The 25,685-nt window shown below is 44.0% G+C and overlaps 1 protein-coding gene across 1 annotated transcript in view; it reads right to left on the reverse strand.

The window, feature by feature from the left end:
- The window catches only part of CHSY1 (chondroitin sulfate synthase 1), a 70,388-nt gene extending 48,568 nt beyond the window's left edge, over window positions 1–21,820 (reverse strand). The window contains exons 1-2 of the mRNA XM_004759842.3: window positions 21,427–21,820; window positions 5,837–6,332 (exon numbers count right to left, since the gene is read on the reverse strand). Of these exons, the coding sequence (XP_004759899.3) occupies window positions 5,837–6,332; window positions 21,427–21,740 (810 nt within the window). The 5' untranslated portion in view covers window positions 21,741–21,820. The remainder of the gene's footprint in view (window positions 1–5,836; window positions 6,333–21,426) is intronic.
- Window positions 21,821–25,685: the final 3,865 nt, after the last annotated feature.

Here is a 25,685-nt window from a genome sequence, read left to right on the forward strand (position 1 = left end):
TTATAATGATAAAAGCACATATGCACCTAACAATAGAGCCCCAAAATACATGAAGCAAAAAACAACACAACTGAGAGGGAGAAACTGACAATCCAGAAGTATCAGAGACTTCACTATCCCACTTTCAATAATGGGTAGGACAAAGAGATGACCAGGGAAAAGGACAATTAACATACAAATCAACTAGACCAAAGAGACATCCGTAGAACACTCAACAGTACAACACACTCTTCTCAAGTACACACACAACACTCTCCAGGGTAACCATATGTAGGTCATAAAAAGTCTCAATAAATTTAAAAGAACTGAAACAATACAACGTGTATGTTCTCCAACCATATGGAATGAAATTAAAAATCAATAACACAATGGTGGGTCTTAGACTTCTGTGCTGTTCACAGTCTCATTTCATCTTATTTTTCACATCTTCTTCACATCCTTCCCACTCACTGCTGATATAGTCTTTTATGGCAGCGCCCTTTTTGGATGACAATTTGCCCTTATGATCTATTAAGAGCTTGGAGACTGAACCCTCAAGCCAGAACAAAAGGCTCTGTATAAAACCACACAGGAGCTTTGCCTCAAAGAACAACCAGTGACAGTGATCTGTATTTGGAGCATCTATTCTAGCTATTTAGGGCCCTGCCTGGTTCTCAGCCAGGTAAGGGTAACAAGCAGCCTAAAGGTGTGAAGAAGGCACCACTAGACACAAACCAGCTCCATGACTACCAGCAGCTGAAACATTATCCCTTCCATCATTAAAGGAAAAAATTCCCAGGCTTCTGATACAAAGATATTCAACATTCCTTTCTAAGCCAGTCAGACTAACAAAGAAAACCTTCTCTTTTTACATATTTTGCTCTAAACTCCCAGTTTCCCTTGATGATATGCCTTCCTTAAAAAGAACATCACTGATCTTACCCCTTCCCTGTACTGTTTTAAGATCACTATCACAGGGTTTTTACACGTTTACATTTTTCTCAACCATTTCATAAATATTTTAGTCTCCTCAATTAGATGACAGCCCTGAAAGAGAAAAAACGGCCATTTGTGTTTTGTGCTTTTGTAGTTTCCAACCTGTTTAGAAAGCCAGTACTGGGCTCACTAATGCTTGCTTAATGAATATTGGCTAACTCAGAGCATCACGCTGGTGTGTCTCCGTATATACTGGTGTATCCCAGACACCATAGTTGGGCCAAGATGACAATCCCTTCAGGTCTGGGTCGAGGAGTGCCGTGGGTAGAGGGTGGGTTAGCAGGAGCCCTATGGGGCCCCACATACCTCAGTGTGTGTATCATGATGTGAAAAAGGCCGGAAAACACTGGGTTAAGGGACTGATTAGAAACACTGCTGAAAAGAACTGAAAAGAGTTTGAATGTCCATTAAAAAAAAAAAAAAAAAAAAAGACGAAGATTCTTACGTAGCAACTGGAAAATCGTAAGACTTGGGAGTGAAAACCAGCAAGATACGGATAGTAAGCAACACATGCGGGAGGATATATAGACTTTGTGGCTTTTATCTTCATATGGCACACCTGTTAAGGCTGCACCACCGTGGTGGACTCTGAGGGGAACCTGGTGGACAGAGATGAGAAAACTTGTCCTGATAAACTCTTTCAGCTTCTGAATTTTCAGCCATGTGATGGCATGAAATAAATCTTTTAAAGTTGCCAAATCTTCCTATGCCTAGCTCCCACTTTCATTACTAACAATTATTTTCTACTCGAAATACCTTCACCACTAGTCAAATGTTGAATTACAATTAAAAAAGTCAAGATCCGGTTGCTGGTTAGCTAGCCGTGTTCTGTTTAAGAAAATCCACTGAGCTCTACACTTACTGATGATCTGTGCACTTCTCCATAGGTATAATATACACTGCAATAAAAAGTCAAAAGAAAAATGAAAAGATTATTTAGATCAATTGTCTTTTTATTCCCTTATTAAAAGAGTTGTATGGTATTTCATTTATTTGCCTAAGTAAATTGTTTCAAATTTTTCAATAATTCCTCAAAGGTGGCTCAGTTGTTAAGCACCTGCCTTCAGCTCAGGTCATGGTCCTGGAGTTCTGCAATCTCGCCACATCCCTGTTTCTCTGCTCAGCGAGGAGTCTGCTTCTCCCTCTCCTTCTGCTCCTTCCTCCACTCCTTTCTCTCACTTGTTCCCCCTCTCAAATAAATAAAATCTTGAAAAATAATAATAATAATAATAATAATACTTCTTCAAAAAATCCCATGTAACTTGAGTTGTAAGGCCGAGCCCACATGAGATAAGGGGGAACCAGGTTTGCCTGCTCCACTTTGCCAATACTGTTAACAGCCTCACGGCCCACATTCTCATTCTGGGCTGGGAGGTTTCAGTAAGCATTGAGGAGCATTACTAAAGATCACCTTACGGTAGCACATTTTTTATTATGAAAATAAAGTATTTAAAGCCACTTATCAAAAATGCCGAAGTCACAAGGGATTAAGAAAGAGACTTGTGCAAAGGGTCAGGACTAATGGAGGCTTTAGAGCCACGACAACAATCAAATGCAATCCCTCGCCCTGGGCTGGGTCCTGTGATGTGGGACTGTACCTCATCAGCAGATAAAATCAGAGTATCAACACTAGGTTAAAGTTTCCATTTGTACTTATGGTTACATGAGAGCATTTCCCTATTCTTAGTCAAAATACATCGATGTTAGTTCAAGTTAAGAGCCACAATGTTTAGTTACTCTTAAATGAGGAACAGCCCTATGTCCCTGTACGCAGGATTGGGGGGATACACTCAGGAACAGAGGGAAATGATAATGCAAGTGGTGTAAAATGTTAACAGGTTAATCTGAGCATAAGGCGTACAGATGTGCTTTGTGCTATTTTGTTTTTCTGTAAAATTAAAATTATTTCCAAATAAAGTTTTTTAAAGCCATATATTAATAAACACCAATAAAAATCAAAACAAGTCTATAAACAAGAATAAAAATCAAAACAAGCTTAGAAATGAATCTGGATTTTGATTGTAACAGTTGTTTCTTGTGAGTCATTTTAATTAAGTGTAATCCCAAGGCATTATTTCAAACTTGCAAAAAAAAAAAAAAATGTACACCCTCCATCTAGATTTGTAAGAGCTAAATAAGCACCTTCTGAGACCCAAAGCTTAACGTAATAATCTTTCACGTAAGACTCCACCTCAATCATTTCTCATAATGTGAACCTTGATGGAGAAACTACATTTACAGGAAGTTTAATAAAAGTTCTCATCCACATGAGGGATTATTCTCGCCTGAGTGGTGAACACAATGATAAATCCTAATAATAACTTACGTTAAGAGGACTTTAAGCACTACCAAAACAAAAAGGCCTAAAGAAACTTAAGGTCTAATAAAATGGTACATGTGCCCACAAATGTAATTCTTAAAAAAAGAAAAAGATGAAGAACTGTACATAAAACACAAAACTTCCAATCTGCAGAAAAATATGTAGAAGACATTCCTGCCACCCAAGGAAGTGAAGGCTTTCTTACACAAGGCACAGAAAACACAAACCATACAGGAAAAGAAAGAAACTAGACTACACTTAAAATTCACAATTTGTATGCTGAGTATCACATTTAAAGTGAAAAGACAAGCCATATTCTGGGAGAAGATAATCTCCCATAAAAGGAGCTCACAGAAGGGCAGTACCTAGGAAAAGCTCTGTCATCATCAGACACTTAAACACAAGAAAAGCAGCAGGGACACCACCCCCACACTGCCCACAGGCCTCCACATTCCACTCCTCAGGGATACTAGGCAGGGATGGGGAACCACCCAGGGAGGGAGCTTCCTCCTCCACCAGATCCCTTTGCCAGGTGCTTCTGGTCAAAGAGGTGGCTCCCAGCATCCAGAAGGGACAATTTCCAGCATCCCAACTTCGGGCCCGAGAGAATTTTGGTTCTTACAAGATAATGGGGGAAAAAGTGCTGAACTATCTCTCAATCCCTGAAGCCCCCCAGGACAATACTTTCTAATGTCTTCGCACTAACACTAGGTTAGAGTTCTTGATAACAAGGTACTGGCTCTGCGGCTGTCTATCTAGCAGCACGTAAGATACAACAGCACTACAACACTAAGACAAGTATTTTTTATATATATATAATTTATTAAACTTAAAAGTTTTGTAAGTAATAGGAAACATTTGTTGTCTAGGTAGAGATGTAGGTATTTTGAATGTTTAAGAAAAGTAGACTAATTGTTTTCATGTACCTTGAAATATCTGAGGGAATTTACATAGTGAAATTTGTAAACTGTGTAAGTGTTTAATGTAATTCTGCACTGCCAAAATGATAGAATAATTGAGTATTGAAGAAAGGACATGAGTAAAAGTGGTGCTTTTAATTTTAAAACAAATTACTGTATTTACAAGTAACCGTTGTACGTGACAGATTATAAGACAGGTATTTTTAAAAATTCTCTCTCAAAAGTAGGCCTATCCTCCACAATTCCCGCAGGAAGGCTAGGTTCTCAGAGATCAGAAATAGCATAAAACATCCCAAAATACACAAGGCACTACATGTTTTAACCATAATGAAACATGCTAAGGTTGTAACTACTAAACTAAGAATGGGGAAAATGCAGAAACACTGCCTTCTGTATTCTACTGGAAACTGCAAGACATCCCTAAAGAGGCTTCCTCGCTGCAAAAATTCATGACCACAGCGACCTCCCCCCTAGATCCAGTGACCAAACCTCCCTGCATGCAAGGTTGGGGGGAGACCCACAAAGATCAGAGGTTTCACTCCAATCACAGTTGAGATTTAAAATGTATCTTTTATAATTAGAAATGAACATGAAAACTACTTCCTGTCTTCTTGAAAATGTCCACTTCCCTAAGAGTTCAAACGAAAGAAACAGTTATTAGGAAACCTTTAATAGCGAGTCTGGGGGGGAGACAAGTACGGGCAAGAATACTCTTTCTTCACTCAAGCACTTTAGAAAATTAACTCATAACAAAAGCTAACAGTTTACATCAGAAAGTGTGCTTCTTTTTCTTGGGCAAAGGTCTATAAGTTCCCTCTGTTCCTCACAACTATGGGTAGTTTATCAATCTAAACACAACACAACCTAAATAATTTTTTCCACTCTGACTAATATCAGATCCTGTAACTGCAGGCAAGAGTTGCACATCTGCCAATAAAAACAAAGAAAAGTCAAAAGCGAACTCATGTTCTCGAGAACATTTAAAGACAAAACCTCTACAAGTAGACTTCCTACCAAAAATTGCACTTGTGTGTCAAGATAACTCCGAGACTGCCTACCAACTATTCGGAAGAGAACAACCATATTGCAAACTTCCAGGTCACAAATATTGTCTAAAAAGTCAAGGTTTTAAATAAATGTAAAGTCAAATGCAATTGGCTTTTTTTTTTAAATCATTACTCATTTTTATGAATTCTAAACATGCTGAGTTTCAAAACTGTGTGGGTCAACATGAACAGAAAAGTCAGGCCTTCAGGAGAAGAGGGAAAGGGAACCTTGACACACTTAGAATCACACCGGCAGAATCAGAGGAAGTCAGATTAAATGAATGTTCTGGATAATCATAAAAATATTGCTGTTACCTACAGTAAACCATATCATTTCTTTGGGCTCCAAATGCCATTATTTATTCACTAAGGTATCAGGTCAAAGAATAGAAAGTATGTTCTAAAAATGAAGGATAAAAGATACAAAGAAGGAATTCAAATTTTAAAAACTTGGGTAAAAATGTATAATACCCTCATACCAACTCTGAGCCTTAAAGAAGATATCATCACTCATTTCCTAGGATTGGTTCAGAACTAATGATGAAATTAACAGATTTTTTTTTTTCTGTTCTTACCTCATAAGACCAGACACACTGCACCCCCGCAAACCTCCGGACACATCTTCCCACCTCCACGTCCTCGTGAGTAGTGTACATTTCCCGGAGACACTTTCCAATGTGTGGTACCATTCTCCGGAGAACCTCCCGGCTCATGATCACACCGGGCCCCCCCATGCAGAAGTTCTCACCGGGTTCCAGGGCAAGTTTCCCCATTTCTTCCGTGGTGCCCAGTCCTGTCTGCCCGAGAAAGAGGGGCTCACTGCTATTCAAACTCCTCAGAAAATTCTCCAGACGGTCTCCTTTGATGTACACGTCATCATCTGCTCTCATAAACCATTCATACTTGTCCAAGTAGTGGTCATGCATGTACTTGAGCATCATGAAAGACTTCTTCTGGGGTGGGTAGGAGTCGTCCACGCCCCGTAGTGGCACTATCGGGATTGGTATCGATGTGTCTGAACCCTCACTAGAGAAGAATTCGACTTTCCCAGGAATTGTCTTGGACCATGTTCTGGAATTAAAATAAGTATCAGTGAGAGAACAGTTTATTTCAAACTTCTCATTTCCAGAAATTCATATATCTACTCATGCTGAATGACTGTGTGTTCAAAAGGAATGACAAAAAACTACTTGATCTGTTTGCCTCCCCTTGAAAGAAACCCAGGCTAAAGGGTATTGCAAAGCCCAAATTCATTTTCAAAAGAATTCCAACAAAAAAAAACGATAAAGTGTTCAAATAGTTCCAGGATAAATAAGTTTTAGCTGTGTCTGAAAACCAAATTGGCAGGGCACTGAGGTCTAGATCTCCCTGTAAATTTTCTGATACTTACCAAGCCCTTACCCACAAACTTCTCCACTCTGTAAGATAATCAAAAATCAAATTCCTTTTTTTCCTCTCTTCCCCTATGATCTTCTGGTTTTATTTCTTAAATTCCACATATGATAAAATCATATGATAATCGTCTTTCTCGAATTGATTTTTTTTTCGCTTAGATAGTAAAATAAGAAGAAATCAGAGAGGAAGACAAACCACAAGAGATTCTTAACTATAGAAAACAGACTGAGAATTGCTGCAGGGGAGGTGGGGTAACTGGGTGATGGGCATTAAGGAGGGCACTTGATGCAATGAGCACTGGGTGTTATATACAACTGATGAATCCTTACACTCTACCTCTAAAACTAATAATACACTACATGTTAACTAAATTGAATTTAAGTAAAATTAAATTTAAAAAAAAATCAAATTCTTCATTCAACAAAGCTTCTTTGAATGCACATCAAGTGCCAAGTCTGTGCAAAGCCAGGGTGATGCACAGTGAGCAAGCATAACACCGACGGCCAACTCACAGAGCTGTCATCAGGAGAGACAGACATTTATCAAGGCAGTCACACACCAATGGGCTTACTGGTATGAATTAAAACCAGCACCCTGAAAGAAAGGTGCACAACCATGAAGAGCATACAGAAAGAACACAAAGTAGACATACAGTGCACAGATTGCTTCCCCAAGACCCAAGTGAACATCGAGGATGAGAAACAGGCCCAGGAAGTGGCACGTGGGGACAGGGCAGGTTGCCACGAGGGGAGCAGGCCCCCTAGAGCTGGGGCCCCTCAACAGTACCAGCTACCGAAAGAATGGGGCAGACCAGACGCGGATGAAAGCTGGGCTTCCCGCAGTCCTCAGGGGTGGAGGAGCCAGCTGAGGCCACCAGCAGAGAACTGCTACAGCCACCCAGACATGGTGTCATCAGGGCTAACTGTTCCACCCACTGCAGAAGGAAAAAGTCAGGACTCCTGCTGCTGAACAACTGATTTAAGGCCACCATGTTACATCTGTCCCTGTGCCTTCTTTATACTAGAAGCAGTCCAGCTACAAAATACACTTACATAGACCACTTCTAGGAAAAACATCACAGTATGTGAATGAAGCAGTCAATATAGCCCTAATAAGATAAAAAAAAAAAAAAAGGACCCCTCCCAGGTGACTGTCTCCCCAATATGTTTTTATTTTACTTATCTGTTACACTTATATGTATTGTAGTGGTGAAAAGTGAACTTGACGAGTCAACGAAAATTACACATATCTTAAATGGAAAGTCTTAGGGAGAGAAATAGTCGAAAAAGGTACACACCAAACCTCTGGTGAAGGGGTACAGAAGTAGGGAAATGAGAAGGATGGGGGAAGGGATAAAGAAAACTTTCTTTATTCTGTATCTCTCTAAATGGAGGAAACTTTTTATAAGCATAATATTACTTTTTTTGGAAAAAATGTTAACTGTGATAAAATACACGTAACTTGAAATTTACCATCTTAACCATTTTTTAAGAGTAATGTTCAGTGGAGCATTAAACACATCCCCAACATACTTCAGCATCACCACCCTCTGCCTCCAGAACTTTTTCAGCTACAAAACTAAATTTCTAAAGCACAGTATTATTTTTGTAATTTTATAAACAATCTACAATGATGCACTTAAAAAGAAGTTACTGGTTTTTAAATTCAATTCCTAACCCAAATTGTAAGGAATACAAAATGACTTCAAACGAACTTTCTGTCAAACATGCTTCTCAAAAACTCTGAGGACTACACATACATCGTTTTTCATTAAAACTAGGATTCGACTATAAAATACACCACTGTTTTTTGTACCAGTAACAAAGAAAAAAGGTGACATTCTTAATCACATGATGCAACTGTAAAATGCATCCTGATTTCAGCGATGTTAAAATGTGGGGACAGGGAAATGTACATCTCAGAATGATGTTTAAGGGAAAAACATTACTGCTACTGTTAAAATAGTAGCAGTCTTAACAGTAGCAGTAATGTTTTTCCCTTTATGCCTATGGATTTAAAATGGACCTATAGAGTCTTAGGCCATTTACAAAATTCTTTAACAAAGAATTCGGCATATATGGACTCTAGATGCTGTCACAGGGACTGTACTGCATTTCCACAAATTTTCACATAAGCTCCTAAAAAAAGGGATGAAAAGTGAACGTGGCCGGAGCAAGGCAATTAATTAAAAAAGAAACCCACCCTTTCCATAAAGAGACAAGTCTCTTTCAAAAATGAGAATGAACTACAACCAACACAGAATGTACAATACCCTGAAGACCCCCTTCTGACGTGGTATCTAGAGGGCAGATGGCTTCCCAACCCCAGGAACTTGGTGACAATGAAGATGTACTAAGAGGACCCCCAACTGGTCAAGGAGCCCCGATTCCTTCCTTCAGTAGAAATGATTTTTGTTTGGCAGTCACAACAATTCTTTGAAAAAGTAATTAATTTCGATAGTTGGCACATAAAAGAAGTCAATACATCCTGCTCACTTGCATGAAAAAAGTGACTTAAAGTGTCACTTTCCATAAGACACACACTACTATCTACTACGATCCCTACACGCTGAAAAAGAGCCTGACTTACTCAAGCCACAACCAGAAAACAATTAAGAGGTAAAATTCACAGGCGTGATGGAGTTAAAATACACTACCATTCACAGTACTTCTGAAATTTAAGTTATAAACACTCTGCATTATCTCATAATCGATTATACATGAATAGTGAATAAAATCAACCTAACTTTAGCTTCCACCCCATTGCTTCTGAACTACAATGTGATTAATAAAACAGACCAAGTTCGAAATGTTAAGTGCAGAAGGAGCCAACCCCAGAAGCCATTAAGATACTAAAGCACCACGACATTACCAGAGACATGGGGAGGGTAAGACAATGTCTGCCTCCAAAGGAACCACCTCCTCAAGAGACAACACACAGGTTCAGAGCGTGAGTTCTAGAATCAGGCTCCTGGGGTGAGAGTCCTGGCTCCACTTTGGGATAAGGCACAGTGTGCCTCCCCTTCCTTGTCTGTAAGCTGGGGATAATAACACTACCTGCCTCATAGGGTTGCTGTGAGGGCCAGTGGATTCTTCGACCTAAAGTGCTCACGTCTGCCCAGCACGCAGGAAGCATTATGTAAGTGCGACTTATTAGGGAAGCCAGGAGTGTGCAAATAAAGTAAGACAGTGAAAGAGAAAATGAAGGGCACAGGGGAGTGTGGGCTGAACATGCTGCAATCAGTTACAGGACGACAACCAGTGTGCAGACATTATGGAAAACGCCACCCCTCACCACTTCTGGCTAAAAACCTGACACTCGAGTAATCTAGGAGAATTCCGCTTTACTGTCAATCAGCGTTAGGGTAGAAGCCTACTGAGACTTTAACTTTTAAAAGTGTTTTCACTTCTGAAACGCCAGAATCCTTCCTATTAGCCCGAGCATCAGAGTGCCTTTGCGTCTGGGCTCCTACCTGCTGCAGCACACAGGACACGGACAGCAAGCGCCAGCCTCTCTCGAGAACCACCCTCGCTGAGGCGATTAACGCCTATACCATGACTTGAAATCATGTAATTTGTCCAAGAAGAGAAACCAATTAATTTTAAAAACAGACAATCTAACCTCAAACCATCCTTAAAAGCCTCTCTGCAGTTTTATGGTAACTCCACCCAATTATTATCTTTTCCTTTTTAGGTAACCCAGGGAAAAACCTCAGGCTGCCCTTTTCTGTTCTAAATGACTGGTGGTTGGAGAGAAATCTCTCAAAAAGTTTCTGTAAATCCTCCAACCTTAAGAAAGTATGATCTTTTCATTGAGGGTATCTTTGGCTTCAAGAGCTCAGGAAAGATCGAGTGTTCTGGAACGGGAATCATGATTCACCATCCTGGGGGACCGGGGGGAGGGGCGGGGTGCCTTAGTGATGGGAAAGAAGTAAAGGAGACACTGCTGAGGAAGCAAGCTGGCCCTCCTTCCGAGACAGAAACAGGTCAAGCTCCTTATTTTCATAAGCAAATGTCAACTTTGCCATCGACGAGTTTGTTACCAGGAGCAAAGAATGCTCCCTTAATTGAAACCACAGAACATTTGCAGAGGTCCTTGCCAGCAAGCTCAATTTTCAATGCACGGATAACCAACTCTTGCTAAAGCACAGATACGACAACTGAAACTGGAGAGAGCCAAGTAAGCTATCATCTTTTCCTCCAGGCCTCTAAACACTATCCCTACACCGAGTTAAATCACAGTTAAGTGCTGCAGCTGGACAATATTAGCTTCGCTAAGGAATGCCTTTGCTGACTCAGGACTTCATAGTCTTCCTTTCTGTTATCATTTTAAGAAAAACTACATAAAATACATTTGTGTACAAAACTGCATCCACAGCATGACTCCCATCCTAAGTTCACATTCATAATACATGGGTAAATTTAACAAGCAGGCAAGGGTACATCCCTGTGATGTGTACTATTAAGGGAACAAAAGTACACATACAAAAATAAAATATTTTACAATTTTACCCCAGAGTGTTTACTGTGGTTATTTTTGGATGGAGGATCAGAAGACATTTAATTTTCTTCATATTTTCTACATTTTCTAAATTTTCTGCAACAAGTATAGTCAGAGCTGGGGGGAAAGTTTTTTTTTGTTTAAATCTGGAAAAAAACTTTAAGCTAGAAAGCATCCACAGAAATGAAAAGATTTGACATCAGAAAATGCTACTTTTGTAATAAACATTTTTTTATTCTACACAATGGACAAAAACTAAAAGAAAAATGGAGTGAGATTGAGTACTTTCACATTTTTAAAATTTTAATAGCTACAGTAATTTTTACAAGTAAAAAGGGGAGATCTTCTGTGATTTCCCCAAAAAAACAACTAAATACATTGCCAGACAGTTATAGTGGTAAGTTTGAAAGGACTCATATTGATCAAATCATCTCAGAATTTGGAGTCATGGAAGGGAGAAATCATTTTTTCCCCTTATAGAACTGATAGATAATGGGAATTAAAGGCATATGTTTATATTCTTTCCTATAACAGAAGAAATTTAATAACTTAACCAAAAGGAATACAGCATGAAAACAAGAGCAAGAAAATAAAGCCAAAGAAAAACAAAAGTAGTCAGAGCGGGATACCAGTACTGGTACCAGGGATGGCGAAATCCTGGTAGGGGCTGCCTACTTGGCTCTATGCCCGTGGGAAACGGGGAACCAACTGGAGTCCTCTGAAAAGATGCCACCCTGAAGGGGGAGCCCACGTGGTGAGACCAACTGCCATCACATGGTCTCTCTGTCTGATAATGGTGGGTCCCAAACAGCAGGCAACCAAGAGATGTTGCAGGACTCTGTCCCACTGCTCAGGGTTAAGTAAGAGAGATATTCCAGACACTAAGACCTGACAGAAACTTGTCCCGCAGGGTCCAGGGGAGGGAAAGGAAGTCACAGGTAGTGAGTGTCCTTATAGGAAGCACAAGTTTGATGGAGCAGCAGTCTGAGCTCACCCTCCCAAAAAAGTACATGGAGGGCAATTCTTTGCTGCCAGTCAGAGCAGCCATGCACTTGAACTTGATCAGACCTTGGGAACTCAGAGGTCTTCCAAAGCTACCAAGTGGTAACTCAAGGCCTCTCCTGGAGCTGAAGGAATGCCCTCGGGCCGGATGCTGTAAGCATTACTCAGTCCACTATCTCTGTCCTGTGCGGGTATGAGGATGGAGCGTACTGAGCTGGTTTCTCTTCCTCTTATGTGGTTTCCGGATACATGGCTTCCTCTTTTAAAGTCTCTAACTGCCTTACTGCGTAAACTTATGACGTGAGCAATCTCAATTCTTTTGGAAGTAGGTGGGGAAAGAGAACAGAAATCATAAAACAGTGGGAAAAAAATTTTTTTAAGACAAATCAAATTATACTCTTTACCACTAATCCTAAAAAGTGGGCCTAAGGTGAAAAGAAGCAGTAAGACTTTTTTTCCTCCTGCCGGGTGGATTACAGCTTCCCACCTCAACAATGGCCTGGGCACTAGCCCAGGAGGCAGTTCCAAGATATTAAGGGCTACCAGCAACCTGTCCTTTGAGCCCAGGTTCACAGCAAACAATGGAAATACTCTTCAGCACAGACCACAAAAACGCCCTCTTTGAAACCTAAGAATTAAAATTTGGAGTGTTAATAATAGAAGGCGAATTCTGGTCTCATGATACATTTCCAAAGCTTCAAATGTTGGGAGAGCGACCTTAGATGGTTTGTTTTGCCACCGTACATTTAAAAGTGTAAATATGCAACTAATTCTTAATCACACATGAACAAAATTCATTTCAAATTTAAATCTAAGCAAACAAAGCCACACAAAAAACAGCAGCAACAAAAAGTGTTCTTTTTTTTTTTTTTTTAAGGTTTTATTTATTTATTTGACAGAGAGAAATCACAAGTAGATGGAGAGGCAGGTAGAGAGAGAAGCAGGCTCCTTGCTGAGCAGAGAGCCCGATGCGGGACTCGATCCTAGGACCCTGAGATCATGACCTGAGCCGAAGGCAGCGGCTTAACCCACTGAGCCACCCAGGCGTCCCACAAAAAGTGTTCTTTGACACAAACAATAAAACCACCCTGAACCCACTTTGGCCGACCGCTTTTGCAAGTCAGTCTCCTGTACCAAGGCACTTCCTGGTATCAACCCGCTGAACAGCAGCCCACAGCCACCCTTCAGCCAAGCAGTCACCTGGTGCAGGGCACTGCGCTGCGGGCATGAGAAACTCAGCCTGTGACAATTCTATGCAGTGTGCGGTACCGTTACCCACATTTCACAGATGAGGAAACTGGGGCACAAGGCTAGGTAAATAACTTCCCGTGATCATAGAGCTAATAAATGTTGAAGCCAGAACTCAAATGGGGTCTGATTCCAAAGCCTCTGCTGCCGCCTTCATCCCGCACACTTTTTTCCAGGTTATCACCCACGTTTTCTTTGCAGTCCCTCCTCCATTGAGGAGGCTGAGAAAACAGTCATCCCAGAAAAGGAGGGCAACCTTACACCCACTTCAGCCACTTCCACTGTGTCTGCCTGGCAGAAACCTGTCCACTGAGGACACCTCTTCTGAGTCTGAGCTGGATTAGTTGAAAGTCAGTCAGAAACTCTACTCTGAAGGTAGCTTCTGAAAGCCTCATTCCGTTTGGGTCCCTTCACTACTGTAAATCCTGCCAGATCACTTTCCAGCAGTAGGCTGGAAACAGAAGAAAATCCCAACACAAAAGCAGCCCTCACACCTAGGCTCAACTTACAAGCAATTGTTTTAATGCCACGGACAAATATATTTTCAACAATCCTCAGGTGCTGGGTTTGCAAACCCAGGGTCGACACCAAATCAGCAGAATACACCTTTAAAAAAAACCCACAAAACTTTTTATTTATTTATTTGGATGGGGGAGGAGAGGGGGAACCATTTCGCAGGAGAGGGCAAAGGGAGAGGAAGAAGCAGGCTCCACATAGGCGAGGCTCCATCCCAGGACCCCAGGATCATGACCTGAGCCAAAGGCAGACACTTAACTGACTGAGCCACCCAGAAGCCCCATACCTTCTTCTTTTTAATCATCCACAAACCAAGGTACTTGGTTACAGAACAAATATCACAGCTACAGAGGTTTTAGAAATGACACCTAGTTAAGATGAGTAGATGGGAGAGCTTCATTACTTTTAAATCGTAACTAAATTTCTTGTTCCCCCAATTCCATCCACATGCAGGACAGATGGAGACACTGAATATTTACATTCGTGTGTGGAAGCCAGGGCCCTCACATTAAAAATTCTGTCACCTGATTCTCCCAAGCACTACCTGGAATTGTGAAGTTACGGAACTAAGGTAAATACAGTTACAGTATCCGAATACTTTATCAGGACAGGATTAACTGCTACTTACTGAAACCAGAATGATCTCAGACCCAAGCCCAGGGCACCACCTGTGCCCAGCACTGTTGCAGGCACCTACAATTCAACACACTCAAAACTGCACTTCCATTCCCTTCCAAGAGCTGTCCTCTCCTCCTCCTTTTTTTTTTTTTTTTTATGCTCTAGTTCTGTAGCTTTACTACAAAGTAAGTGTTCACTGCAGAAAAACTCAAAAGGGCCAAGAAGAATATGAAAAATCACTGAACATCACTGTGTATATATTCTGTCACATTTTCTTTTCTATACTACACATACAGATTATTTTCTTTGATTTTAAACAAGAGTGGCTTCATACCCAGAATATAATTTTATACCCTAGTCTTGCTTAATTTAAATATATTGTGAATCGCTCTTCATTTCAGTACACAAATTTCAGCCACATCGTTTTTGTGGCTAGAGAAGTGGGTCACAATATGGATAAATCAGCAAAATCAATTATGGTCCACAGTTCCTAATGCAGGACACTGAAGACATTGAAAATTTCCGGGCACCTGGGTGGCTTAGTCATTAAGTGTCTGCCTTCGGCTCAGGTCATCATCCAGGGTCCTGGGATGGAGCCCCGCATCAGGCTCCCTGCTCAGCAGGAAGCCTGCTTCTCCCTCTCCCACTCCCTTGCTTGTGTTCCCTCTTTCCCTGTGTCTTTCTCAGATATATAAATAAAATCTTTAGAAAAAAAAAAAAAAGAAAAGAAAAAATAATTTTCCACTCCATGCATAGATCTTTGAGCACATCTTTAAATCCCTTTGAAAAATTCTAGAGGAAATGCTAAATTTCAGATCCCAGCCGCAAAATGTACAATCCCCTTGTTCCTTCACTACTTCCTGCTCTTCCACATTTCCAGGAATCTGTTGTCTCTGCCTTGAAAACTCCTTCAAGACTAAGCGAGGGAAAGGGGGCAGGAGTGTGTGGGCAAGGCCCTTCCTGATCCCCTTCATAATCAGTGCAGGCCTCTTTGTGCTGTGTCCCCACAGCAGTTAAGGTTCAGGCACCCTGTAGGCCCTCCTCATCAGTATTACCATTTCTTTCCCTCCCTAGAAGACAACCCTGCCAGGATAGAACTATTAATCTGTTTTCAATACAGAGCAGCTTAATGAAGGAAAAAGGGAAGTGAAACTAGCCATGTGATGAAAACACAACCGTGTATAAACTTCTGCTGACAACCACAGCTATCCTTGCAATATTCTAACTATTTGAGGGCACCAAGATCTGGAACCATGACATGAAAAGCTAAACTCACGTTCAGGGCTTGCAGAGTCCTCCAGTCACCTTAGACAGGTAATTCACAATGTGAAAGGGGTTGTGCTCAAAAGTTCATTTACAGGTCAGTTATCTGGATTATAGAAGGCAGTGAGTTTTTGCCAAACTGAATTCTAGCTGAGAAAGTATTACTCTAAACTGTTTCAAGATAAGCATGGTTTACTGAGTTCAAGAGTAAGAAAAGGGACTCAGGTTTGCTCATTAAGGTTGGTAAAAGAACAGTGTGCCTTCACTGAAAGCATTCGGAAGAGGCCATTAACTACTACAACATCTTGCAACAAGATTCCTATAGCTACAGCTAGTGTTTCTCAAACTTTCTTCCCACAGTTCCCTACAGACTGATGCTAATCTTTAATGGTGCCCTTTATCACTCCCAGGGCAAAGAAGGGAAACCATCCACCGCTTTCCTCTGAGAAAGTGGAGAAAGAACAAAACGGTTCCCCATCTTCAGCCCAGGGGAGGTAAAAACCAAGACAAATATAAGGTGTTGGATTAGCTTAGAGTTCTGGGCAAAAGAAAGGACTAAAAAGCAAAGTATGCATGTTTTCTCTTTTATCAAACCATTAATTAAAAAGAAAATCCAAATGGTATCAAAACTCTCCTGGCAAGAACAGGTAAGTATAGCCAAGAAATGTTTGAAACAGAAGAGGAACAAAGAGGAACTTGTCTACCGGATATTAAAAAATTATTCGACTTCCAGTAATTTCAAAGGGTGGTACTGGCATAAGAACAGAGGGAAAGATCACTGGAACAGAATAAGAAGTCCAAAACATACCCAGGAATTTTGAGTATGATGAAGATGGCATTTCATACTGGTAGGGAAAAGGGAGCTTATTAAACAGATGCTGCTAAGACAATGTACTGTTTTGGGGGGGAAATGAGATTGAGATGATTTCTACCCTTTCTAGAATCAGGGGGAAAAAATATTGCTTTTTAAATCTCTACAGGAGGACACCTGGGTGGCTCAGATGGTTGAGTGCCTGCCTTCACCTCAGGTCATGTTCTCCAGGTTCTGGAATGGAGCCCCACATCGGGCTCCCAGGTTGGCGGGGAGCCTGCTTCTCCCTCTTCTCCCTTTCCCTCTGCTTTTCCCCATGCTTGTGATCTCTCTGCCTCTCCCTCTCAAATTATTAAAAAAAATCTTTAAAAAAAAAAATCTCTCCAGGGCATTAATTTTTTGAGCTTGGGACAGGGAAGGGTGGGGGGAACCCCAAAATCAGAAAAGTAAAAACTGAACTACATGAATTTCTATCAAACTAAGAACAAAGGAAAAAATACAGAAATAATATGAACTGTAGCTAGTAACAAAAGACACAAGGAACACAGGGGATCTGATGATCTGTTACTACCTGGCACAATACATCCCTCTGGAGGAATCAGGTACCATTCCGAAGTGAAATGACCGAGAATACAAATACTCTGTAGATGAGTCCAAACAACTTTCCTGATGCGTTTGCAGAACCCAGAGGCCTCCGGCAGGCTTCAGAGCTCCAGCACCATAGCCACCTCAGATGTAAATCTTTTCTCAACCTCTTCATAAATTCACTGCATTTACAAAGCTAAGGATACATCCACCTGCATGTCTAAAGGCCTTCCTCAAACTTTTCCTGTGCAAAACCAGACCTGTTGACTCACGTCCTTACCCAGCTCAGTAAGTAATACAACCACTCACACTTGTCTTTCAAGGCAAGACCCTGGAAGGCACTATTGATGCCTCACCACTCAACCCGCGTTCAATCAGCACATCTGAGCTCTGCTCCAGCAGATCCCCTGGAATTCTCCACATCTTTCCATGGCCACAGCCACCACAGCCGCCCCCTGCCACCCCCACCTCCAGCCAGACCACCTCCTAAAATCTCCCTGCTTCTCTACAATCCGATCTCCACACAATGGGCAGAATTAACTTTTAGAACATAACGCCATCACCTCCCTTTCCTGTCTAAACCCTCCAAAGGCTTTCTAATTCACCTAGGAAAAATTCCAGGAGACCAGACATTATCAGGCCTCATCCGCTTTCTTTTATTTCCCTTCTTTTATTCCCTTCCAAGGTGGTTGTTGTCTGTAACCTATCAGCTCTTCCCTCTGCTCCCCTGCTCCTCAGTGATACTCATAGAACAAGTTCCTCACCACCAGACTGCAGCCCAAATCCTAAGTTCTCTAGACACCACCCCACTCTTTCCTTACCGTTTTATTTTCTCCATAGTGCCCATCATTAACTCTTTCAGCATCTTGGTTCCCACTAATACAGAAGCGCCACGAGAACAAGCATCTTCACCATTGTGTCCTCGACAGAGTCTCGACACAGAGGACCCATGTATGTATTTGTTGAATAAAGGGATGAATCTTAAGTGTAACTGAGTACTTTTAGGAACCAGGATCACTCCTATGAACTTAACAGCTATGGTGTCTGCTCAGGGCCTATGGAAGAAACTAGCCCTGGTCAGACTCTGATCAGCTACACTTTGAGGTTTGTTGTGCCTGGTTTTTAAAAGCTGTTTCTTGGGGCATCTGGGTGGCTCAATAGGTAAGCCTTTGCCTTTGGCTCAGGTCATGACCCCAGGGTCCTGGGATCAAGTCCCGAAGGAGATTCCCTGCTCATCGGGCTCCCTTCTCAGCAGGAAGCCTGCTTCTCTCTCTCTCTCCCTGCTGCTTGTGTTCCGTCTCTGGCTGTCTCTCTCTGTCAAATAAATAAATAAATTTTATATATATATATAAATGCATCCATATATATATATATATGCTGTTTCTTGCATGCTATCAACCGTTGCTGCACTGCTAACATTCCTTGGTGGCCCTTCTCACCACTTCAAGCATTTGGCAGGTCGAGAAAGTACAAGTCTGCAATGATGGGGCTGTTCCATCATTAAAATGCACTAACTTTAGTGCAGACAGGCATAGCTCATTGAATTTCCCAAAGGCTTTAGATTTCCCTTCTGGACCTCGAACAATTACTAGTAGCCAGACCTAAATTCTGATATTTTCAGTACCTTAGCATAAGATTACTAAAAATGCCAGCATCTCCTTACATCCATAAAGCCAAACTAATTTTCTTTGAAAAGAAAAAAAAAATTAGACTAAAAAACATTCAAGTTTTTCTAAAGGTATAGAATGAATTTGCCTCTTAGGAGAGAAGTTAGAACTGAGCACACCCAGTGCCAAACTACAGTTCTACCTGTTAAGATTCAAACCGACTTTTATGCCAAACGGCGTGCAACTTCCGTTTTAAGAGCTGAGTATGGAGTTTCGGCCTGGGTTGCAAAGCACAGCAGAGCCATAATCAATTACACACTGTAACCTCCATCCCAATTCAGGCCTTCCCCCAAAGTTCCTTAAGACTAAAACTGTATTGGGCCATCTCCTGCAAATGGCCTAAACAGAGGCTTGAGGCAGAGGATCTTAATGGGAAAGCTAAGTCCACCCCCAAGCTTCAAGTAATGGGACTTTTTGAGATCAAAAGATGAAAGAGCTGCAGGAAAGCTGACAGATGCCTGGGTAGGATAAACTGTTTCCTCATAAGGGTTTTCCCTTTATCAGAAAGGCAGAGTTGTCACAAAGGAGGAAGAACTGGGGCCAGATGGCAAATTGTGTTTCTACTTTCCATTAAGTGTCCAAAAGAAAATAAACAATGAGATAAAAATCCTGCATCCAAAAAAGATGAGGTAGGAGACTTGGAAAAGGAGACCAAAAGTCAGAGTGTCAAGCGTGGGCTTAGGGAAAAGATCATCTCCAAGTGTAGAAGAGTAGGTCCAGTTTGTGTTACATTTTCTGAGTACTGCTGGTGTACCAGGACCCCTACTGGTTTGTCTATACTGACTCTGAATCCATGAAAATATATCTGTTTGGTGGGCAATATAATATTTGTCCAAACTACTTTGATAATCATCTCCAGAGTTGCAAGTTCGCAGGGCTTGTCACCCAATGGCAGTTATGTAGGCTTACATTTCAAAACCATTCTCTGAACAATTTATACAGCCCAGCCCTGATTTCAGATGTAGCCATTTCTCTTGGCAAAAAGAACCATCTGCATAAAATTCCATGTAATTCATGGAAGATCTGGGAGTAAATCTTCACCTGGGGACTCCTAAATCACTAACACAGTCTAATTTTATACTAAGTGACTACATTCTAAGGTTTTTCAGGCACTCAGTATCCTTCCCGGCAGAACCTAGGCTCTGGACTTAAATATGATCCTCACAGAAAGATGCAGGAATGGGGAGTCAATGCACTGAGAGTGCTGACATTCTCCATTGCTCTTTGTCTTCTTTTTCAATCTTGTACTTCTTCCCTTAGAGGAATAAAGATCCATATATGTTTTTCCCCTCATATCTAATGCCTGCACATTTAGACCAGGATTAAATTTAAAAGCCAAAGTTTCAAAGGATTGGCTATAAATTAAGAACCAATAGCAACCGGGGCACCTGGTTGGCTCAGTGGGTTAAAGCCTCTGCGTTCAGCTCCGGTCATGATCTCAGAGTCCTGGGATTGAGCCCTGCGTCGGGCTCTCTGCTCAGCAGGAAGCCTGCTTCCTCCTCTCTCTCTCTCTCTCTGCCCTCTCTGCCTACTTGTGTTCTCTGTCTGTCAAATAAATAAATAAAATCTTTAAAAAAAAGAAAAGAAAGAACCAAGAGCAACCAGTTTGGCCTTGCTCAGCGCTGAGGGCTCTAAAGTTCCTTCTCAGAGGACCTCCCTGCGTTGGTTTGTTCTGTGGCTGAATGAATCCCAAATCTTCTCCACATGGAGAGCATTTCTGTACTTCACACATACAAGGTTCCATTAAATCCCTTTACTGGATCCACACCCTTCTCCTACCTCAAATTCACTCCAGCACAAATCTGCCATTCCAAAATCATCGCCCTTCTAAAGGTTACTTTGGTTAATCCCTCTGTTAATCCTGAACATGATTCCAGTCACTTTTATGACTCATATGGCCAACAAGGACCCAGATACTGGATAACACACACACATCCCCAAACGGAGATAGTTAAGCCCGAATCTACCATGGGCCAAGAACTACTTTTCCCAAGGCTCTCTTTCCATTAACTCAACAGACTGGTGGGATCGAGTGTGTAGCTGGCAGCCCCTTGATATCTACAAGTATGCTATGTTAGAGCTCTAACTACATTAACTTACCTCCCCTCTCGCTCTGCAAGAGCAAAGGTACCTATTTCAGAGAATCAAACGATAACCACCACTGCCACTACTATCACAGATACTGCGTCCTAAGAGTTTCCCAACAACCTTTCGAGGGAGGTATGTTCAGTCAGACCTATTTAACAAAGAAGGCGGCTTGGACGGAGAAAGCTGAAGTGCCTTACACAAAGTCAGGCTGAGGACCACACCCACGGGAGCCAACCTGGTCCACCTGACCCCAAAGCCCATACTCTTTGGCGTCGCATTCACCATCCCGCCTCTGACCTCTGTTTCCAATGTCGGACAACCATAGCCCAAGGGGCACCCCGATCCCACACGCACCGCGGGAGCTTGCGGTCTGGAAAGCAGGAAGAGGCTCAAGCCAAGAGAGTACCGGCAGGGCCGCCCACCGGGATGCTGAATACAGGAGTCGGAGTCCAGACAGCAGGGACTCACTCACCTGTAGGCGGCCACGGCGCGGGTCTGCAGGTATTTCTGGGCGGTCATGACTCCCACGAAGAGAAAGTTGCTGTCGCGCGGGCCGCCATCCGAGGCCGGGCCGTGAGGCCAGAGCTGCGCCCCGCGCGCCCCGCCGGCCTGGGAAGCCGCCGCCGCCGCCTGCCCTGGCCGGCAGCCCTCGGGGCTGGCTCGGCGCCGCGGGCCCGCTCGCTTCAGCTCAGAGGCGCGGGGCAGGACGAGCCGCGAGGCCAGCACGAAGCCCAGCACGAGCCCGAGCAGCACGCTGAGCCAGGCGCGCCGGCCGCGCGCGGCCATGCCCGTGCCGCTCTGCCCGCCGGGCCGCCGCTGCCGCCGCCGCCGCAGGCTCCGCGCGCCCTCAGCCCGCCGCCCCCGCCCGCGGAGGCCAGCCCGCCCTAGCGCCGCGAGGCCCGGCCCGGGCAGCGCCGCGGCCGCCGCGGGCCCGCCGCGCCCATCGTGGCCCCCGAGCCGTCCGTAGGCCCCACGCCGCCGCTTTGTTTCGCACGCCCACCCCCACCGCCTCGGCCTGCGCCTTTAAGAGGGGACCATGCCCAGCGCGCGCCGGTGGCGGCTCGAGCGCGACGCGGCGGCGGCTCTTCCCGCTCGCGCGCGAGGGCGCGGGGCCAGCGCGACGGCGACGGCTGTGGCAGCGGAGTCCGCACCCCCGTCCCGCCCCGCCCGCGTCTCTCGGCTGGCTCGGCTCCGCTAGCGCTGCGCCCGCCCCCGTCCTCTTCGTGGCCGGCGCCGCCGCCGCAGCTGCACATCCTCCGGCTTAGCTCGCCATTGCAACAGGAGCCCCTCACGTCACGCACGGCGCGTTATGAAGGGGCCCCAGCGGCGGCGGAGCCTGGCCCCTCTCGGGATCCGTCCGCGCCGCCGGATTGGCGCAAAAGTGAATGGGGGGCGGTTCACGTGGCCAAAGTTTGACAAAAAAAAAAAAAAAAAAGCCTCCCGGCGCGCGCGGCCCCCGCCCCGCTCTGCCCCGCCCGCACAGTCTGCGGCTCGGCCGCCGGGGCGGAGGGGGCGTGGGGCCGGGCTGGGCGCGGGCGGGGGCCCGGACCGCGGCGCCCTGCAGCCCGTTATCCGCCCGGCGACCACGCCCCCGCCGGTCCGCGCTCGGGCTCCTGGCGGCGGCGCCCAGCACCGGCCCCAGGGTGTCCCCTCCCGGGGACCGTGCCCGCCAGGCGGCCCCATCCTGAGAGATGCACTGCCAGCGCGAAGCTGAAGAGGGATCTTTGAAGAAGGGGCTTCTTGGTCCCCGAACTCGGCACGAAGCGCTCGTGCCCTCTCTGAAACTGTCCTCAGATAAACCCCGCTCCCCACGCCCTGCCCTTCAGCCAGGCGGACCTGACCGTCTACCTTGTCCGCGTCTTCCCGATTCACACTGTACCTTTGTTCCCGCCGTTCTGTGGGCAGGAGCGAGCGCATATAGAATAAACAGTTCAGGAGCCGTTTGAGACGTGCATGCTTGGAGAGTGAACCGTGAATTCACTTACCTGTTCCCTGCCCCTAGTTTCTAAGTTAAAAAAAAAAAAAAAGGCCATATTTAATGTCCAAGCTCCTAACAGTGCTAGCATTTAATGGATGTTGGAGAAATGGTAGGTGATGTTAATCCTGTGGATGGTAAACACTACTTTTATTTACATTCTTTGTGGGCAGATAGTCGGTTAGCACCCCAAACCTACCTGAATCTTTGTCAATATTTTTACACAGTTCATCCATAAAAATGCCGTGGATTTCTAAGACAGGTTTTGAATAACGGATTCTCTAGGATGGAGTTTAAATTTTATACATTTCCTCTTTAGGGGGGACAAAAAAACTCAGCTAAAGCTACAAAAGCTGAGAAAGTGTCCATATAACAAATGTTTGTATAGAGCAAATATTAGTCTTGTTACCTAGTCGCCAATACTTTGGGGTTTTCTAATGAAACTCCTGGAGAGCAAAGTGTTTTCCTGGGCCTGAGAGGTCCCCTTCATTTCCCCCAAATGAATCCAGGAATTAGGGACAGAAAGTAAGCATGCTTGGGGGTAATCCTTTGGATCTTTCCTTGTGGTTAATATGACCAAATGTTTGAAATAATACACAGCTGAACGTGGTAAATTGTGGGAGATACAGACACAATCTCTGCAACTGAATGGCGGTCACTGTTGTTTTATTCCTTGGATATTACCACATTCTTTGGCACTTATTATTTATTTCAAAAATAGTTCATTACCCACCTTCCCCACAGACTCCCTCCCTAAGAGGTGATCCACATCTAAAAATAAAATACTCATTATACAGTGAACACAGGACTCCAGCAGTAGTCTCGGGAAAAATACAGAACATATAACCATGAATTATAGGCTCGAAAACCATCCAAAGGGGTTTCCAGTAAGACCATAAGCCACAAATGCCAAGTAGTCACCAGATGCCCCAAATTCAGCAACAGCCCCATAATTCACAATGATTTCCATAAAGCAGGAATCTGGCAAGACACAGATGTTCAATCTGGTGACATACTGAATGAGTTCAATATTTTCTAACCTGCTTTAAACGTCTCTATATGTCCTCTTCTAGACTGAAATCTGATGAAAAGTACATAAACATGTGATGAAACTTAACGTTGTAATGATGTGGAATGTTTTGTCCTCCTCGATTCCTTGGTTCCTACTTGTCCCTGTGCCCCCTAGATCAATAACGTCACCTGCCTCATCTGGGGTCTCAATGGAAGTGTCTCCTTCATGATTTAGAAGACTCCCTGTTCTCCATAAAGCCTGGCCCTTGAAGGTAGAGCAGCCTGGACCAGGAAAATAGGACACAGGTGAATTCCTCCAAGGAAAAGCAGAGGAATGCCAGTCCAGGGATGGTGGGAGGGAGGAGCCAAGGACCTATAAGTTAGCCAGGGACCCCAGGAGCCTCCATACTGGGTCAGGGCACACCTCCATACTGGGGACAGAGAGGGGGAACAGCAGCTGAATTGCTGAGGCAATTTTCCTGGGGAAGCTTCTAAAGGTGTCCTACCCATCAAGGCCCCCCTTTTGAGGCAGAGCTATCCTGGCCGGAGGCCAATGCCTGGAACCAAGGACTTCAGTGACAGCCAAAGACCCAAAGGGCCAAAGAGGTTCGGTAAGTCCAGTATGGAAGCCTGCCTGTTAGATACCAGCCCTGTCAGTCCCTGCACCATCATTACCGGCAAGGATCTAGGGAGATGGGGTTTCATAGGCATTTTGCCTCAGTAAACTGAGGGAGGAACGATTTCTCAATTTCACAGTACCAGGAGCCCTCTTAATTTAAGGGACTCATTGACCATTTTTCTCATTTAAAAAGGGGGTAGTGGGGCACCTGGGTGGCTAAGATACTTAAGCGTCTGCCTTTGGCTCAGGTCATGATCCCCAGGCCCTGGAATCGAGCCTCATGTCTGGCTCCCAGCTCAGTGGGGAGACTGCTTCTCCCTCTGCCTCTCCCCCTACTTGTGCTCTCTCTCTCTCTCCCCCTCTGTGTGTGTGTCTGTATATCTTCCGAATGAATAGATAAAACCTTTAAAAAACAAAAAAAGAGGTAGTGGTGGGGCACGCGGGTAGCTAAGACAGTTTAACATCGACCTTCCGCTCAGGTCACCATCTCAGGTTCCTGAGACCAAGCCTTGGGAAGGGGGTTCCCTGCTAAGTGGGGAGTCTGCTTCTCCCTCCGCTCCTCCCCCTACTGGTGCTCGCGCTCGCTCTCTCTCGCTCTCTCTCAAATAAATAAATGAAATATTTAAAAAGAAAAAAAGAGGGGGGCAGTGTTAACCACAATCAGAAAAACTTGTAAGGGAAACCCCAAACTAGAGAGTTATTAAAGGATGACGTCTCCCCACTGCATACACCCCACCTGAGATGGGGGCCGGGGCTGGGTCAAGTACAGAGTGGGCGTTCCGGTCTTCCTTCTGTGTGAGGAAGTCCCATCGGGACTCGCTGTGTCCCCCCTCAGGGCCTCAGTGTTCTGGTGTCCCAACGGGTCTTTCCACGGATCTCGTTTTAAAAGTTCCTTCTCAGTGATTCTCAACTGACATTTAGAAATTTGCTCAAAAAACGCCACATGATCTAACTTCCTGTCTGCTTTCATGCAGTGTGATTCTCTATGACATGTAATTAAAATTCATCTCCACCTACGTTCCTGAACACTTTCTCACAAATTGGAACTCTGTCTCCACACGCGTTACATTTTTTTCTGTTGCTAATACATTGAATGCCTGTAACAGGTATAACATTTCATATAATT

The sequence above is a fragment of the Mustela putorius genome, unplaced genomic scaffold, assembly GCF_011764305.1.
Source record: "Mustela putorius furo isolate JIRA1106 unplaced genomic scaffold, ASM1176430v1.1 tig00003972_pilon_pilon_pilon, whole genome shotgun sequence".
NCBI lineage: Eukaryota > Metazoa > Chordata > Mammalia > Carnivora > Mustelidae > Mustela > Mustela putorius.